The 16226-nt window shown below is 43.6% G+C and overlaps 1 protein-coding gene across 1 annotated transcript in view; it reads left to right on the top strand.

Moving 5' to 3' along the window:
• Nucleotides 1-16226, top strand: part of med13a (mediator complex subunit 13a) — a 70789-nt gene that overhangs the window by 51907 nt on the left and 2656 nt on the right. The window contains exons 11-28 of the mRNA XM_083885944.1: nucleotides 2215-2245; nucleotides 2681-2802; nucleotides 3103-3193; nucleotides 4539-4750; nucleotides 4898-5073; nucleotides 7275-8200; nucleotides 8378-8545; nucleotides 8994-9217; nucleotides 9726-9915; nucleotides 10224-10674; nucleotides 11242-11473; nucleotides 11613-11804; nucleotides 12527-12750; nucleotides 13712-13854; nucleotides 13965-14123; nucleotides 14906-15094; nucleotides 15614-15747; nucleotides 15858-16022. Coding sequence (XP_083742070.1) covers nucleotides 2215-2245; nucleotides 2681-2802; nucleotides 3103-3193; nucleotides 4539-4750; nucleotides 4898-5073; nucleotides 7275-8200; nucleotides 8378-8545; nucleotides 8994-9217; nucleotides 9726-9915; nucleotides 10224-10674; nucleotides 11242-11473; nucleotides 11613-11804; nucleotides 12527-12750; nucleotides 13712-13854; nucleotides 13965-14123; nucleotides 14906-15094; nucleotides 15614-15747; nucleotides 15858-16022 — 4029 coding nt within the window. The remainder of the gene's footprint in view (nucleotides 1-2214; nucleotides 2246-2680; nucleotides 2803-3102; nucleotides 3194-4538; nucleotides 4751-4897; nucleotides 5074-7274; nucleotides 8201-8377; nucleotides 8546-8993; nucleotides 9218-9725; nucleotides 9916-10223; nucleotides 10675-11241; nucleotides 11474-11612; nucleotides 11805-12526; nucleotides 12751-13711; nucleotides 13855-13964; nucleotides 14124-14905; nucleotides 15095-15613; nucleotides 15748-15857; nucleotides 16023-16226) is intronic.

Here is a 16226-nt window from a genome sequence, read left to right as displayed (position 1 = left end):
TCTGCCTTAATCTTGACCATTATTTTGTCAAAATGTATTTCTCTAAACCCTCCCACCCTCACATTTACTGAAGCATTGCACATAGGTGTTTATTGTGAATAGCTGAGCTGAAAAACTGTCATCGTTGTATCGTACTCTGCTCTTCCTAAAGAGCAGCCTCGCCCTGTGCCTTTTCCACGTTGGCTGCTTTCAATCAAGTTTGCTGCCACACCCCTTTTAATGTCATGCAAAAAATGCTAAGTGATGGTTAAAGCTAAAGGCAGCAAAGAATGATGGATTCACAATTCAAACGTTTGATTTAGGGTGATTTTTAATATCAGGGAACAGGGAAGGTTGAAAATAGGACATCAACATCCGCAGCAATACCACACTAAAAATAACGGTGTGACCGATTTCCGCGTACATCCGCTTTCACTGCCCAAGTCTACATGAACAGGAAGGCATCCCTGAATCTCCATTGTTACGTGAGCCCAGTGGAACACCAAATACTCAGCCTGTTCAATTTCCCTTAGTTGTTTTGGTTTTCCTATTTGATCTGCCTCCTTCCTCTTCTCACTGTACTCCTGCCTCTGCAAGGTGTTGGCTCTGGTTCCAGACAGGAGCCACCTGTTAGCTGCTAGTTGCCCCGAGCTTGAAAAGGGAGAGTTGTGATGTGTGGCTGTGTGTATGTGTTCTGGTCTGCATGTTTGCAGAGGGCTTCACGGATCCCGGAGTCGAACCACCGCAACAAACCTGGCTCACTGAACCATTAAGCTGAAAAGGCACACTCAAATATTTTTCTTCTCTGTCTGGTGAAGGCTCAGCTGCACGCCTCTGGTCTGTTTAGCAATATAAGGATGAAAGCAACTCTCAGTGGAGGGGAGAGTCCCTAAAGAGTCAATGGAGCCATGCCACTGTCTGTCTGCTTTCAGTGCTCTAAGTGAACTGACCACTTGTTTGTGTGCCAATGTGCAGACTTGTGGATTCCCTCTGCTCCCTGACTTAGACTTTACACTAATGATTTAATAGTTTTAAAGCACTGTCATTGTTTATATCTTCAAGATACGAGACCTGAATTATGTGCTCCTTCTAAAAGATTTTACTCTATTAAGATTGGAGGTTGATATTATAATGTTGTGAGTTTGGGGGCTTGATAAGCTGTAAAACACACTTTCATTAGTAGCGATTATGATTATAGACTGAATATGAACTTAAGCACCACCAAGCATCAGACCTTGACATTATTGACTCTGCTGTAGGTGTGCTAAAAAACTGTGCAAAATCTGCTGTACAAAACTATAAGTAAGATACAGTATATGCACGAGAAATCCCTCAGACACATAAGTAAAGTAAATGAGCTGGGAATCTATGCATGTATATTTCATGAAGGCTGCCTTGGAGTCGTAGAAGCTTTTTGCAGGATGTTCAGACTCCACATACAGCGTTTCCCACCTAAGGCCAGGTTATTGATAAGGGGTTAAGGCATCATTACCACCTATAGATTGTGGCCTTGGAGCGGATGTTGTGCTTCTGCTGTAAGATTGGTCCTTCAGAGAGACAGATTAAATCCTGTGTTATTCTGAGAAAAGCCCCGGAGCATTCTGAAATCAATGGCTGAAACATAACATTCCTGTTCCCCAGTTAGAACTGTTCTGCGCATGGTGTACACACACACACAACTTGTCATAAGAGCATGCACACACACACACACACACACACACACAGGAGGTCAGTCCTGATATTGATATTGATATTGATGTCTTGGTAGAAGCCTTGGAGGCCTTTGCCACAGCACAGGCAGTTTATTTTCCAGGTTCATCCGTTTCTTTTATTTTACTTGTTTATTGTGTTACTGTAATTTGTTGGAATATTTTTTTGCGTTGATTTGAGAAAATTTCTATTGTTAGTCGATTTCGATTGCAGATGTTATTTAGTGTATATTTCCATTTTTGTTGAGGGATAATCTCAACTCACGCCCACTCAAATGCATATGTATAGTTCTTAAACATAGTTAAAAGTTGAGAAACCACGTACAATTTGACAAAACAATCAAGCAAACTATCCAGACATGGATAGTATATTAACAAGTGGACCTTCTTCATGGACATGGGATTGTAGTTTTTCTGTCTGGACAAAAAAGTCTGAGCAAATGATAAATGAAATATCCCCTGTGTTATTGATTGTGTGTCTATTTCTTCCTCCATCTGACCTTCTTATCTTTCTCTTTTCCCACAGGGTGAAGACGGAGGAACAGGTCCATCAGATGGTGAGAAGTCTCCTCTCTTCCTAACAGCTCCCTTAATTCTTTTTCTGACTTGCTTGCTGTTCCACAAACGCATAAAATGTAGAAGCCAGAGGCTACACATTGTAAGAAACACTTAACACTTGATTCGATCTTTCCAATATGTCTCAAGAAACTACAATCATTACTTTTTTAATTCACAATTAATTTTCTGTTATTTCATTCAACAAGTTTGTCATACCACATGCATTTTGATTAGCGAATTTAGAGGAAAATCTGTTTCCCTTGCTTGATGGACTGGAGAGTAAATTGAAGCCAGTCTGGGTAATCTGTTAGCTCAAAGCATGACTTTACTCCTCATTAATTTCTCAAGCAACCTGAATCTACTTGTGAAAACAGTTGGATACCTGATAGTTTTGCTTTAACATGAGGTGTAAATATATGTGTGCGTCTGTCCAGATGCCCAGCGGGCTGCTGCTCACAACCGGATGGCTTCCACCAGCCTAATCCATGAGACGGACCTCGTGGTGTCCATCAATGACCTGGACAACCTCTTTAACTCGGACGAAGATGATTTGGCGGTTAGTAGAGACCTTGGCTCACACCACACTCCATATTTCATTACACAGAGTGTGAGCTGGTATCATGAGTGTGTGTGTGTGTGTGTGTGTGTTTCCACTGGCACTTGTGCCAGAGCAGTGTTTCCACCGTCATACAGCTCTCAATAACCACTGCAGTTACTCTAAGATGTGCATTATCTTGTCTTGCAGGCCCCATGAGTGTAAGGGATATAACAGGAATGAATTTGGAGCTGTGTTATTAATTGACATGTTAAGTTAACCAAAATGCCCAGGTGCTAAATTTCCTTTCTTTGTCCACAGCCTGGTTCTCGGCGACCGGTGAATGGAAATGACGAGAAATTTGGCAACAAGGAACCAAAGCCATCCACTTTGGACCCTGTATCCTGCATCAGTATGTATTTCTACACTACTGATTTCTTTCCCTCTGAAGTCACTGATGTCCAGTGTTAATCCAGACTCTTCCTACCCATGATCCCCTTGAAAATCAAACCCTCCCCTCCACGTGTTAGCTAAGGAAAAAAAGGCATTATCTCCTTCAGTCCACTTAATAAAACTAAGGATTTTCCTCCACAAGCATCATTAATGCTCACACTTTGCTTTGCCACCTAGTGGTGAAGAATATGTCAGTAATAAACTTCACACTGCATCAGTGTTTGACAGCTTTGGGTCATTCTGTAACTGCTGTCCTGTCTTCTTGTAACTACACTGCAGACACTTCAGATTAACACCAGGGTGTTGTTTTGAACACAACTAAACTGCTCATTTCTGTGAAGTGTGTTGTTTAATGAGCTCAGGGACACTAATATAGAAGTCAAGATCATTTAATGACACTACACCATATTTTACAGGGAAGCAAATTGGTCTCCAATCAATCGTTTTCCCTGTCAGTTTTATGAATAGATCACTTTCAGTTACAGAGTCTGCTCTTTTACTATGAAGTATATTTCCTAATAAAATTATAAGACTGGGAGGCTGAATATTCACCTCATTTTCACTGCACGTGTTTGCACTAAGCCTGTTCCTTCTGACACTTACTTTACACCATTTGTGTTTGTTTTAAAACATACAGTAGAGCCTTAAACATTGCTATAGGGCCATGTATAATAAGAGACAGTGTATTTTTTGCTGTTCTTTATTTTATTCACATTCACCTTAGATCATGCTTTTCCCTTACTTGTAATATTTCCAGAACATCTCACATTGTTGACTCATCAATATAATTTATTTAAATGTTTATTGTTAGATCATTTGTATTTGGGAATTCTAACAGTTGCACAATCTCATGAACATTACCACTGTGCATATTCTTTACCCATTTACCCAAAAAGTTATTTAAAGGAGTTACATTTAACGTCACTCATATGTGTGAATGTGCTGCATATTATATATATATATATACATAATTACATGGCTCTTAAACCGGTATCAAGGTCCAATGCTGCAGCTAATCTGATCATTTTTGACCTATTCAGCCTTTTAGAATATAATTACATTTTACATAGATTAAAAAAAAGATTTTATCTTAATTATGTAAGCCACAAAGTGTGACATTCAGTACAGTTAAAATACTGAGAAATAAAAGTGTGTTTATCTAATTAGCATGTTAGCAGTGTAAACTGTAAGATAAGGCCTACTGAGTTCAAATAGACCTTTACATTTTCTTTTACACTCATATCTCCATAAACGTTGTACAGTATCTTCCACATGTCCTGATTGCCGCACGTTGCTCCCTCCAGGCTCAGCAGACCTGCACCAGATGTTTCCTACACCTCCCTCGCTAGAGCAGCACATCATGGGCTACTCGCCCATGAACATGTGCAGCAAGGACTACGGCAGCATGGATCCCAACCCGGGCATGACCACGCTGGACGGCAGCTCGTCTCTGGGAGGCCATTTTAAGATCGAAGTGGAGGAAAGCTTCTGCAGCCCAAAGCCATCTGAGATCAAGGTGGGTCCAGACTTAAGTCTTGAAAAGCCTAAATATTCACCAGTTATGTAGTTCTGCAGCAAAACCTAAAGAACAAATCTTGCATCAGTTTGATACACATATTAAAGTCACTGTGACTAATTTTATTTTTTCCTGTCTGTCATGTAGGACTATTCATTTGTGTATAAGCCAGAGATGTGCCAGTCGTTTGTCGGCTGCTCCATGTTTGCTCCTTTGAAGACGTTGCCCAGTCAGTGTCTTCCACCTATCAAAGTACCAGAGGACTGTATCTACCGGCCGAGCTGGACCATGGGCAGGGAGATGACCTTCCTCAACAAAGACAGGTACGGCTTGAATTTTTGTTTTTGTGAATTTGAAAAACTTAATCATTCATAAACAGGTGATCTGGGAAATAGGAGGTAATTTGGTTGTAATTTAGATGTGCAGAAGACATGTCAAGGCTGTGCTGGCTGGTTTGCTTTTTGTGTGTAAGGAACCACATACACACACCCTCCTTCTGTTTTTTTTTTTGATGACACTCTCACGCTCTCAGCAGGCTGTCAGTCTCACCTGTGCATGACTGCTGTAGGCAGTGCAGGGACATGAAATATGATTCTCTCTTGGTTAAAGATGAGGACTGACGATCCCTTGAGTGTTGACATGGGCCCAAACAGTGACTTGGGCCCAAACAGTGACTTTCTTAAGTGTGCTCATGAGAATTCCAGTTTTTCCAGATTTGCTCTATTGTTTTTGTGGTTTCCTATTATCTGAGCAGTAGACCCTTATCACATTTGCATGGACCTTTAATTTTGTATGTGTGTCATTTAGCAATTAATTTGAAATCTGGTGCTTTTACTAACCAGATCATATGATTCTGAACAGAAAACGACAAACTATTCAGTTTTGAACAGCTGAACTTCAGCTGGCCTGGATTAGATACTAGAACATTTCCTTTTCATTGGTCTTGTGTTAGAAAAGCCCTGGAACATGACTGAAATGTAGAGCAGAACACTGGTCCAATTGTAAATACTCAAAATAACTTGCAATAATATTAATAACAGGACTCATTATTTCCTTTTTAAGTATGTAATTGAAGTGCCAAACCCAGCTAAGGTAGTGTGCAGGGAAGGAGACGTGTCTGGATTCAGCGAATGTTGGCCAGTGTCCAAAGAGTCATTGGTAAAGGTTTTATAATATGCTGCTGGTGCTGCTTGGAATGTGCCTTGGCTGCAGGAGAGAGCGCGAAAGAGAACTGAGCTGGGACTTCCTCCCTCCTCCTAATGGGTCTGTGCCAGGAGTCGTTCCCCACGTACAGCTAGGGACATGATGTGCTCACCCCTCCCTCTCTCCTGCGCTCTCATAAACTCTCCGTGCTTCCTCACAGTTGCTTGCCTGCCCCAAAATAAACCATACCTCAGAGGGACGCTTGTTGAAATGTTTATTGAATGTCTTTCTCTCTCGCTCTCTCCCCCTCTGCTTCTTTACACTTTTTTCATTCTGTCTCTCGTTTGCTCCACCTCATTCTTGTTGTGTACAATCCTCTCTGAATTCCTTTTTGCAGTGGAAATGTCTTGTTACTCGCTCTGTCTTTTCAAATGTAGTAAGACATTTGGATGAAGATGTGTTGTGATTGGAAGAAATGCACATTATTATGATTTAAGGGAAAATTATGTTCTAGTGCATTGTCTTGGGGAGATATCATGTACATTTAAAATGGAAGTTATAGGGGAATACAGGGGTATAAGTGAATAGGATTCACAAAAACTTGGAGAATTGGTCCAAGAGAAGCCAAGTTGCCATCATGGTACAGTTCGGTTTGGTACGGTACGGGGTGTACACTGTCCGATGGCCGCTTCAGCGAGATTCGTACTGTGACTTTGCACAGGTGCACCGACAACGAACACCGAACACAACACAACCGACAACGATACAAAGTACAGACGGAGGGCATTCAACAGCTTTTTTTCTGCTCATGGCTGTTTGTCTCAACAAGACGTCAAGCTTTGCATGAGAATAGATTATGGGTGTGGAAGAGAAACTGGTCGGAAGGGTGTGACACTTTTCTGTTGGCCAATCAGCTCTGACTGTCTTGGGTGTGGCTTCAATAATATTCACTGTGGCAATTGTGACATTCTGTGTTTATAAAAGCATTTGTTTATTCATTTAATTAGTATATTTGTGTTTGATTATTTGTCTCAAATTGTTATTGTTCTCACTCTCATTTGCTGCTTTGACATCCTGCGACAACTGTCAAGTCTCATGAGAGTTCGGAGCGAGAGTTTCCTGACGCTTGTGCTTCAGTAATGTTGTCAGACACTTACTGCAATAACAATATCAGCTAATTATTATAGGCAAAAACAAGTTTTTGTAAGTACTACTCAATTATCACCACAACTTTAGAACATGTGATTTGTAGTAGGATCACTTTTCATCATCCACATTTTTGCCTTGTTTGTTATCACAACTGTGTTTCCACTGTTAATGATGCTGTAATGACTTCATTATCTGTGGTGCCTGTTCTCATTCATGTCCTCTTCATCTACAGCAACATCCCCAGTGTGGGCAGCACCATGGACCAGGACTATACCCAGACCTACACTCCTCAGACTCACACACCCTTCATGTCAAACAGTGCCCCACCAAGTAACAGTGGCGCTGGCATTCTGCCTTCACCTGCCACCCCGCGATTCTCTGCACCTACTCCACGTACGCCACGCACTCCACGCACTCCTCGGGGCCCTTCCAGTGTCCAAGGCTCGCTCAAATACGAGAACTCGGATCTGTACTCGCCAGCGTCCACCCCTTCCACCTGCCGACCGCTCAACTCAGTGGAGCCGGCGACAGTCCCTTCCATCCCTGAGGCGCACAGTCTTTATGTCACGCTCATCCTGTCTGAGTCAGTCATGAACCTCTTCAAGGACTGCAACTTCGACAGCTGCTGCATCTGTGTGTGTAACATGAACATCAAAGGAGCCGACGTGGGCGTGTACCTGAGCGATCCCATTGGTGAGGCCCAGGAAGCCTGCAGCTGTGGTTTCAGTGCCGTGGTCAACCGGCGTTACGGAAACGGTTCAGGCCTCTTCCTTGAGGATGAGCTGGATATAATCGGCCGGGGTTCGGACGTCAGTCGAGAGGCAGAAAAGCGCTTCGAGGAGCTGCGGCTCTCCTCGTTAGAGAGAAGTGGAGTCGGGAGGGGCGACGGTGTCCCAGATGAGCTGATTCTTCTTCTGCAGGACCAGTGTACCAACCCTTTTTCACCCATATCGGTTCTGGAGCAGGACGTTGTGTCACGAGGAACAACAAGTGGGGCTGCTGTACCGCCATGTGTGAGGGTGGAGGAGAAGGACTACCACAGCGACTGCTACATGGCCCTGGAACATGGCAGGCAGTTCATGGATAACATGTCAGGTGGCAAGGTGGATGAGGCACTGGTCAAAAGCACATGCCTACACCACTGGGGCAAACAAAATGGTGAGAAAAAGAAAATATGTATGATTCTGATATGTATTCATGTCTTTTTTTTGTAGCAGTAAAACAAGCCTTAAGTTTTAAACTGTTAAAGGAGATAAAAATCAGTCATTCATTTTGGTGTTGATTTCTCACATTGTAATTAATCTGTGGTTTCCCCTTCTCCTGTCTGTTCTGCAGCTGTGGATGTGAGTGCGTTATGCTCTCAGGACGTGCTGCGGGCACTAATGTCCCTCCAGCCTGTGCTCCAGGATGCAATCCAGAAGAAGAGGACAGTGCGGTCGTGGGGGGTTCAGGGTCCTCTTACCTGGCAGCAGTTTCACAAGATGGCTGGACGTGGCTCCTATGGTAAATCTGGGAATAAACTGGGGAAGATTATTTATTTAAAAATATTAAAGTATTTAAAAATAATATGCATGAAAATGAAAGCTTAGAAATGCTTCACAATTATTTAAAAATATTAATTAGCTGTAAGGATTACTCGTAAAATCCATTGTTGGTGTTGGTCTGTGCATGACATTTGGAGATGTGTGCGTCTTGAGTTAGAAAAACCCTGAATGTTGTCAGATCAATGTGCGCAGTGTGGTCCCTCCGCTGTGGTCTAGATGTCACCTCTGTCGGGAGGAGCTGTCACATTATTTGGTGACCTCACATTTTGACACACAGTGGAGACAGAAAGGGGAAGAAAGCAGGTCTGACACCCTACCTGTTAACACCATTCACTCACTGTTCTTTCCGTCTTTGTTTTTTTCTACACCTGTCCTCCCCTCTCCTTCCTTTGGCTTCTCTCCCACAGGCACAGATGAGTCCCCTGAACCCCTTCCCATCCCCACCTTTCTGGTGGGTTATGAGTATGACTTTGTGGTACTTTCTCCTTTTGGTCTGCCCTACTGGGAGAAACTATTGCTGGATCCTTTCGGTTCCCAGCGGGACATTGGGTACCTGGTGGTTTGTCCCGACAACGAGGCGCTGTTGAGCGGCGCCAAGAGCTTCTTCCGAGACCTCACAGCTGTCTACGAGGTAGGGGCTCAATTTGGAAAATTTATATTATAATATTTAACTTTTAAAGCACAGGGGCAGGTGGGAGAAATATGTGTTAATCCTTTCTAACTAATCATTTAAATGATGGAAGTGAATGATTTTCCAAGATTTATATTCCAGATTTGTACAAGACATTGAGGCTAAGAAATGAAATCACATCATTGGAAGAAACGCAGAGTCGGCATCTAGACGTTTTGAGCTTGTGTTCAGTCATTTTACTTTGTAAAAAGAAAGATAGGTTAGAAGTTAAAGCCTAAGAAGCTTAATCTGACCTGCCGACCTGCTTCAGGAGCTATTTGATGTATAACTAGATTATGTCTCCAGATGGAAAACTATTTATTGTTGAAAAAAGTGAAAGTTAAAAAGAAAGTGTAGCTACACTCAGGCCTCCAGACTTTAACTAATTTCCACATTGATTTCCACTGATCTACCTTCCTATAAAATGTTTGTCCTCAACACTCTGCCTTTTCTCACTGTTCTTCCACAGTCGTGTCGACTTGGCCAGCACCGGCCCATTTCCAAAGGCTACCCTGACGGCATTGTCCTCGTCGGCGGCAGTGGATCCAAGAGCCTTGTGGACCAGCCAGTTAGTGACTGGTTCCTCAAGGCTGCCAGCGGCAACAGCGACGCTTTCACAAAGCTCAAACTCTATGCACAAGTGTGCCGCCACAGCCTTGGTATGTGTCATTTACAGCCTGCAAGTTAACTGTCAAACATTTTTAATCCTATGTGGCCCCGGGTTTTTTCAGTTGCTCAGTGCGGTGTCAACATTTGTTGCTGAAGTTCCACCTCTGACACCGCTTGGCTTTGTTGTTATGAAAAGGCCTGATAGAGAGACTTGACTGCTTAAAAGAGAGCACACTTTTGAAATGCTAAAAGCTGAATGATCAATGTCAAGTTGAAGTGGAATAAGCTTTTTTATCTTTATTTTCTCGCAGAATGCTTTGTGGTATTAATATAGATGTGCTTTTCTTTCTGCCTTTAGCTCCATACCTTGCATCACAGCCACTGGACAGTTCTCTCCTCACACAGCCCAGTCCTGCACCCTCGTCCAGCCAGTCTTCTTCCACACAACTGTCTAGCTCCTCCTCCGGTTCAGTGGGCCAGCAGGGCTCAGTGAATGCTGCAGGTTCCTCAGTTCCCAACAACAACAACAACAGCAGCAGCAGCAGCAGCAGCAGCAGCAGCAGCAACACTGGATCTGGAAATGGCTCTACATCATCAAACAGCTTAGTGACGACCTCAAGCCAGTCTGCCAGCGGATTGTTGTCTGCCAAGCCCAGCTCTTTTCCCCCGTTTGGGAATATGGGCAATCAGGGCCAGGGAGGTGTCCCCCAGAGTGGACACCTGGGACAGCAGGCTGGTTCCCAGAATACTGGCACCTCAGGGGACAACTCCAGCAGCCAGACCCAGGCACCTACAGAGCCTCTAGAAAGGTACACAAGCTCATGCACTACATCAACACAGCAACTGAATACTTTGTGTAGTGTTAAGCGACACAATTTTATGACCTGCTAATTTAAAACTACATAGTATGCATTTAACTGAAAAAGGTATAACAATTACAGTCGACAAAATAAAGACAATAGAGTGACATTTAGGGAAACGGTTCATATAATAACGCTTTAAAATCTCCATTGTGAATGTAACACCCCAGTTTGAAGACAGTTTGAAGATGATTTAATGTAAACGGTGCAAAGTACCGGAAATTAGTCCTTCCAACATGAGCACACATGAGGGATATCCAGAGTTAAGGAGTCATTGGATTATTGTCACTGTAGACACGAGAAGATGCGAGGCAGTTTGGAAGCTTCAGTGTGAGATGTTATGATGATATTCCTTCTTGTATGTAAGTAAGTCCACCCTACCTTGTGGTAATGTAACATGTACACTAGCCCTATGAAAATAATAACCAATGAACAGCCCACTTAAAGAGCTTATTGTCATTTAAATAAACATTTGAAGCTCTTCTAAAAAATAAGTTGATTTTGTTCTTTCCCCAGCACTTTGGAACGGGAGAAGGTGGGCTTGCCCACGGACGGGGAGTCCCACGCCATCACGTATCCACCTGCCATCGTTGTTTACATTGTGGACCCCTTCAGCTACGAGGAAGCTGACGGGGGCTCAGGCCCCGTGCCGGCCCAGTCCAGTGTGTGGACACTGGGTTTGCTCCGGTGCTACCTTGAAATGCTTCAGTTTTTGCCCGCCCATGTTCGCAATTCTATTTCTGTACAGGCAAGTGAAGTTCTGAGCCTTATGTTTTACTGCTGACTGTGTTATATTGAGTGTAAATGAATTAACTATGTCCAGATTCATATTATCAATTACGTGTGGCCCACATCTAACCACCTTTAACCTTTTGTTTTCCCTCCAGATTGTCCCCTGCCAGTATCTGCTGCAGCCAGTACGAAGAGAAGACCGCCATATCTACGCACAGCATCTAAAATCCCTAGCCTTCTCCGTCTTCACTCAGTGTAGACGGCCACTGCCCACCTCTACCCATGTCAAGTCGCTGACAGGCTTTGGCCCCGGCTTGGCCATTGACACCGCTCTGAAGAGCCCAGAGGTAAATGCATCACAAAGCAAAGTTGTAGAAGTTCCACTTAAATTTGTTTTCAGCATATTTTATATGTAAAAGCACAGTTGTTCTATCTGCTGTTCTGCTCTAGTAGTAGTAGTTCATCAGCACGCTCTTGTATATATGCAAACAGAGGCTGGCGCTATGGTCCTCGCAACAGCATTTTAGTTGCTTTCAGCTCTTCAGCCAGACATGACCTGAAATGACCCACCCTTTGCCCTGGCCATGTTCACTCTGCCAGGGGAAAAAAAGAAGGCAATGAGATATAGTGTTCCGTACCAAACATTGATGTTTTCTTTTCCTCTGGAACAGGATCAAGGGAACTCATAACCCTCTTCTTCTCTTCTATTATCGGCTAGCTCCTTGAGACCTCTATAATAGGATCCTGACTACAGGTTTAGACGAAAGGGCGCTTTAGATCAGTGCTGTATTCAGTTGATTTCTTTCCTTGCAGCGCTACCTTTTTTCCTTGCGCCGCCTTGCTTCGGGAAGTGGGACATGAATGGGGCAGTGGGAGTGACACAGGATGCTTTGACTTGTACAGATTCTTAGAATATGCACTCCGCAGGATTCAGATTAAAAGAAAGAATTTCCAGGGATTGTCCAGCTGCAATTCATAACTGCACACGTGGAGTCTGCACATTGTTTTAGCTGTTTGTTTATAAAGGCTGTATCATTAAATCCTGACATCTTCACCTCCCTCTCTGCAGAGGCCGGAGTGTCCGCGTCTGTACACACCTCCATTCATTTTGGCACCAGTGAAGGACAAGCAGACGGAGCTTGGGGAGACTTTCGGGGAGGCATCGCAGAAGTACAACGTGCTGTTTGTAGGATACTGTCTATCCCATGACCAACGCTGGCTTCTGGCCACATGCACTGACCTGTACGGGGAACTGTTAGAGACCTGCATCATCAATATTGATGTTCCCAACAGGTAGGACAACCATTATCTCTTTCTTTCTTTCTTTCTTAATAATGCTTTTTATAAAGTTGGATTGGATTGGGAGCCATCGAACTGTGTTGATGAGAATAAAAGTGTTAAAATGAAGCTATGCAAAGATATATTTTGCCTGGCTGTTCCTGTAGATGTCTGAGAGTGACTATGTGAGTGGCAATATTCTTCACACACTCATGACTGGTTAATATTTTTCTGTGAATATCACACATTCAGTCGCAGCTGCACAACAAATGTATGGGACTTCAGAGAAGGTCCTTGACAGCTTTTACAAATATTCCAAATGTGTCTGCTTGATGTCAAAACTGTGAAATGTAAATAAGACTTGAGAGGGAAGGCACATAAATGTCAATCATACGTAATCTGCACAGGCCCTCACGTTTCTCAAGCAGCTTCGACTCAAGATATATTAATATGAAGAAGCTATATTGTATTTTGAACCAGTGTTTCCCAGACTTTTGATAAGGCGACCCACTTTTAAACATTCCGGACTATTTTTGCTGCCATTTCTGTAACTGTATGCATGTTATCGAATTAAATATTAAAGTGTTTAGATCTTGTGTCGCCTGGCAACATTCTGTGCTGCAGGCAGGAAGTGATTAATTTTCTGTCAAGACAGACAGAGGCAACAGCAACATTTTTGCTTGTAAAGTGAGACGACCGCAAACGGGTCAGGGTACGGCTGAAAATACAAAGAAGCTCCCATAAATCTTCGCATTTAGAAGTTAATTCTGTTGCTAAAAAAAAAACAGTTGTTCAGCAGTTTCATGAGATAAACAGTTCTTGTCCCCACCCGCCCCTGCGCTGTTGGTAAATACAGACAAATGTCTGATAGTATTGCTTGACAGAGCCAGTTTACAGATGAAGAATGCAGCACACAAATCATTTTTGTCAAAGTCAATTAACGGTTGTTGTGTTGTTTTGTGTCTATGTTCCACAGGGCACGGAGGAAAAAGGGCTCAGTGCGGCGTCTTGGTCTACAGAAGCTGTGGGATTGGTGCTTAGGTTTGGTGCAGATGACTTCAGTCCCCTGGAGGGTGGTGATTGGCCGACTGGGCAGGATAGGGCACGGAGAATTGAAAGGTAAGGAGCACTGTCATGACAAAATTATATTAAAGAAACGGGTGTTTTTCTGTAGCAGTATATCACTTGTTGGTTCACCCCTGTGACTCTCCCCTTTGTTATTTTTCCAGACTGGAGTATTCTGTTGAGCAGGAGAAACCTCCAGTCACTGAGTCGCCGTCTGAAGGAAATGTGTCGAATGTGTGGCATCTCTGCCTCAGATACTCCCGGCATCCTCAGTGTGTGCTTGGTCGCCATGGAACCCCAGGGATCCTTTATCATCATGCCAGGTACAGTGTGTGCACATGAATAAAACTTGAAATAGTCTTTTTTTTATGTACACATTTCTCATTATAGTTCCCATTACTCTACCAAGTAAGGCAGCAGTGGTGCTTTTGTGCGCGTGTGTGGTGATGGATAGCAGCGGCATATCTCAAAGCATGTCCCTTCCTTGTCCAGCCTAGATTGATGGCAGCCAAGATCATGTACCTTTCGCTCATAAAGCACAATCTCTCATATGCCCATTGATCTCAATGCAGTGTGATGGAGAGCCAGATCAATGGGTTTATTTTGGGAAATGAGTGGGGGGATTGTCAGTGCATCATAGCAGGATTGTGTTGAGTGATGGCCGGCTGAGGACCTCTCCTTCTTCAAAAAGCTTTTCAAGCTGAAATGGATTAGAAAGGCAGCGTTAACCACACATGTACAAACATGCCAAACCACGGCTTGGGATGTTATTCGACACAGAGCACAGAGTCTTAAAGTCAGGGATATGTTGGAAGAATATGTAACAGCTCTCTGTTTGTTGTGTCCATGGTTGCTGGATGGATGCTGGAAATGTCTCATTATTTCAGTCAGGGTTTGATCACACTTCTCCATGTAGTATGCAAAGTTACTTAGCAGTGATTGCTGAAGTTGGGTTCTTGGATGACTTTTCTCAAACTTGATGATGATGAGTTTCAGGATGTTTTCTTTCAACACAGTAGATAAAATGCTTGTATTGGTTCATTCTGCTCAGTGTCCGCGTTATTGACCCCGCCTCTCTCTTCCGTCCTCTTGTGTGTCCCATCAGACTCTGTGTCAACGGGCTCAGTGTTTGGCCGCAGCACCACTCTGAACATGCAGACGTCCCAGCTGAGCACCCCACAGGACACCTCCTGCACCCACATCCTGGTTTTCCCCACCTCTGCCTTCGTCCAAGTGGCCAGCTCCAATTACACCAACATCGACACCAACATCGACATCCTCAACGCCACCACGGGTCAGCAGCCCTCCTTCATCAATCTCACAGCCATTCCCCGAAATCCTCTGCTCTTTTTAATCCATGTGTGACTCTTAAGCAAACCTACTTATGTTAAAGCAAACAGCAGCAATTACTAATGTTTTTCCTTTTGATCCGTACCTCTTGACTTTCCGAGTCTATTAAGAGTCTGTTGTAGCAGCCACTGCTTGTATACTTAGTGCACCTACAGCACCCTCAAGTGTCTTCATCTTGTTTCCCTGGTGCAAATGTACAGTATGTGGTGCCAGTGGAGTATGAATCATGCTCACTCACATTTCATACACACTAAATAGCTAAATAAATTATGGACATAATTGCGCCGAAGGTTAAAGCCACTGCCCACGCTACAGTCTCTGAACTGCATGTGCAATTTATCACCACAAAAAGATATATATACTAACATTCAGATGAGGGGAAAAAGGGAAATTGTGTTAAGAGCTTCAGAGACACAGTGAGCTAATCAATTAAAAATAAAAACCATGTTCCGCTTCTCCACAGATGGGGCTGATATCTTTGACCTGCTGGACCAGGAGAATGAGTTGGTGGACCCAGACATCATTAACATCTCACCCAACACCTCACCAGTTCACTCCCCCGGCTCTCATTACCATCACGGGGGTGATGGCAGTAAGGTGAGACGCGTGCATGCGCACATACAGTACAGTAAATGTCTTTAACAGTGCAGCGTGTTACATATGACGTGATAAACTGAGCTAACCTCGAGTTTCCTGCCTTGTCACAGGGCCAGAGTACGGACCGCATGGAGTCTCATGAAGAGGTCCCTAATCTCCTGCAGCAGCCTTTGGCTCTCGGCTACTTTGTCTCCACAGCTAAAGCCGGTCCACTACCTGACTGGTTCTGGTCAGCCTGTCCTCAGGCTCAAAATCAGTGTCCACTCTTTCTCAAGGTACTAGGCTCTGCCCACACTCGTCATAATATGATTTTGTTTTTAGACCAAAGCCATACTGGAATATTGTTTGTGTTTTTTGCGGTTGGTGAGTGAGACCAATTAGTGCAACAATTAAGTGCTTAATGAGGAGAGATGCATACAAAATGATCTATAAAACGGCAACCACAGTATACAAATGTGTCCTGATTCTGAAACTACAGT

The sequence above is a fragment of the Microchirus variegatus genome (assembly GCF_963457635.1).
Source record: "Microchirus variegatus genome assembly, chromosome: 2".
Classification (NCBI taxonomy): domain Eukaryota; kingdom Metazoa; phylum Chordata; class Actinopteri; order Pleuronectiformes; family Soleidae; genus Microchirus; species Microchirus variegatus.
This window is presented reverse-complemented; position numbering and strand designations above follow the sequence as displayed.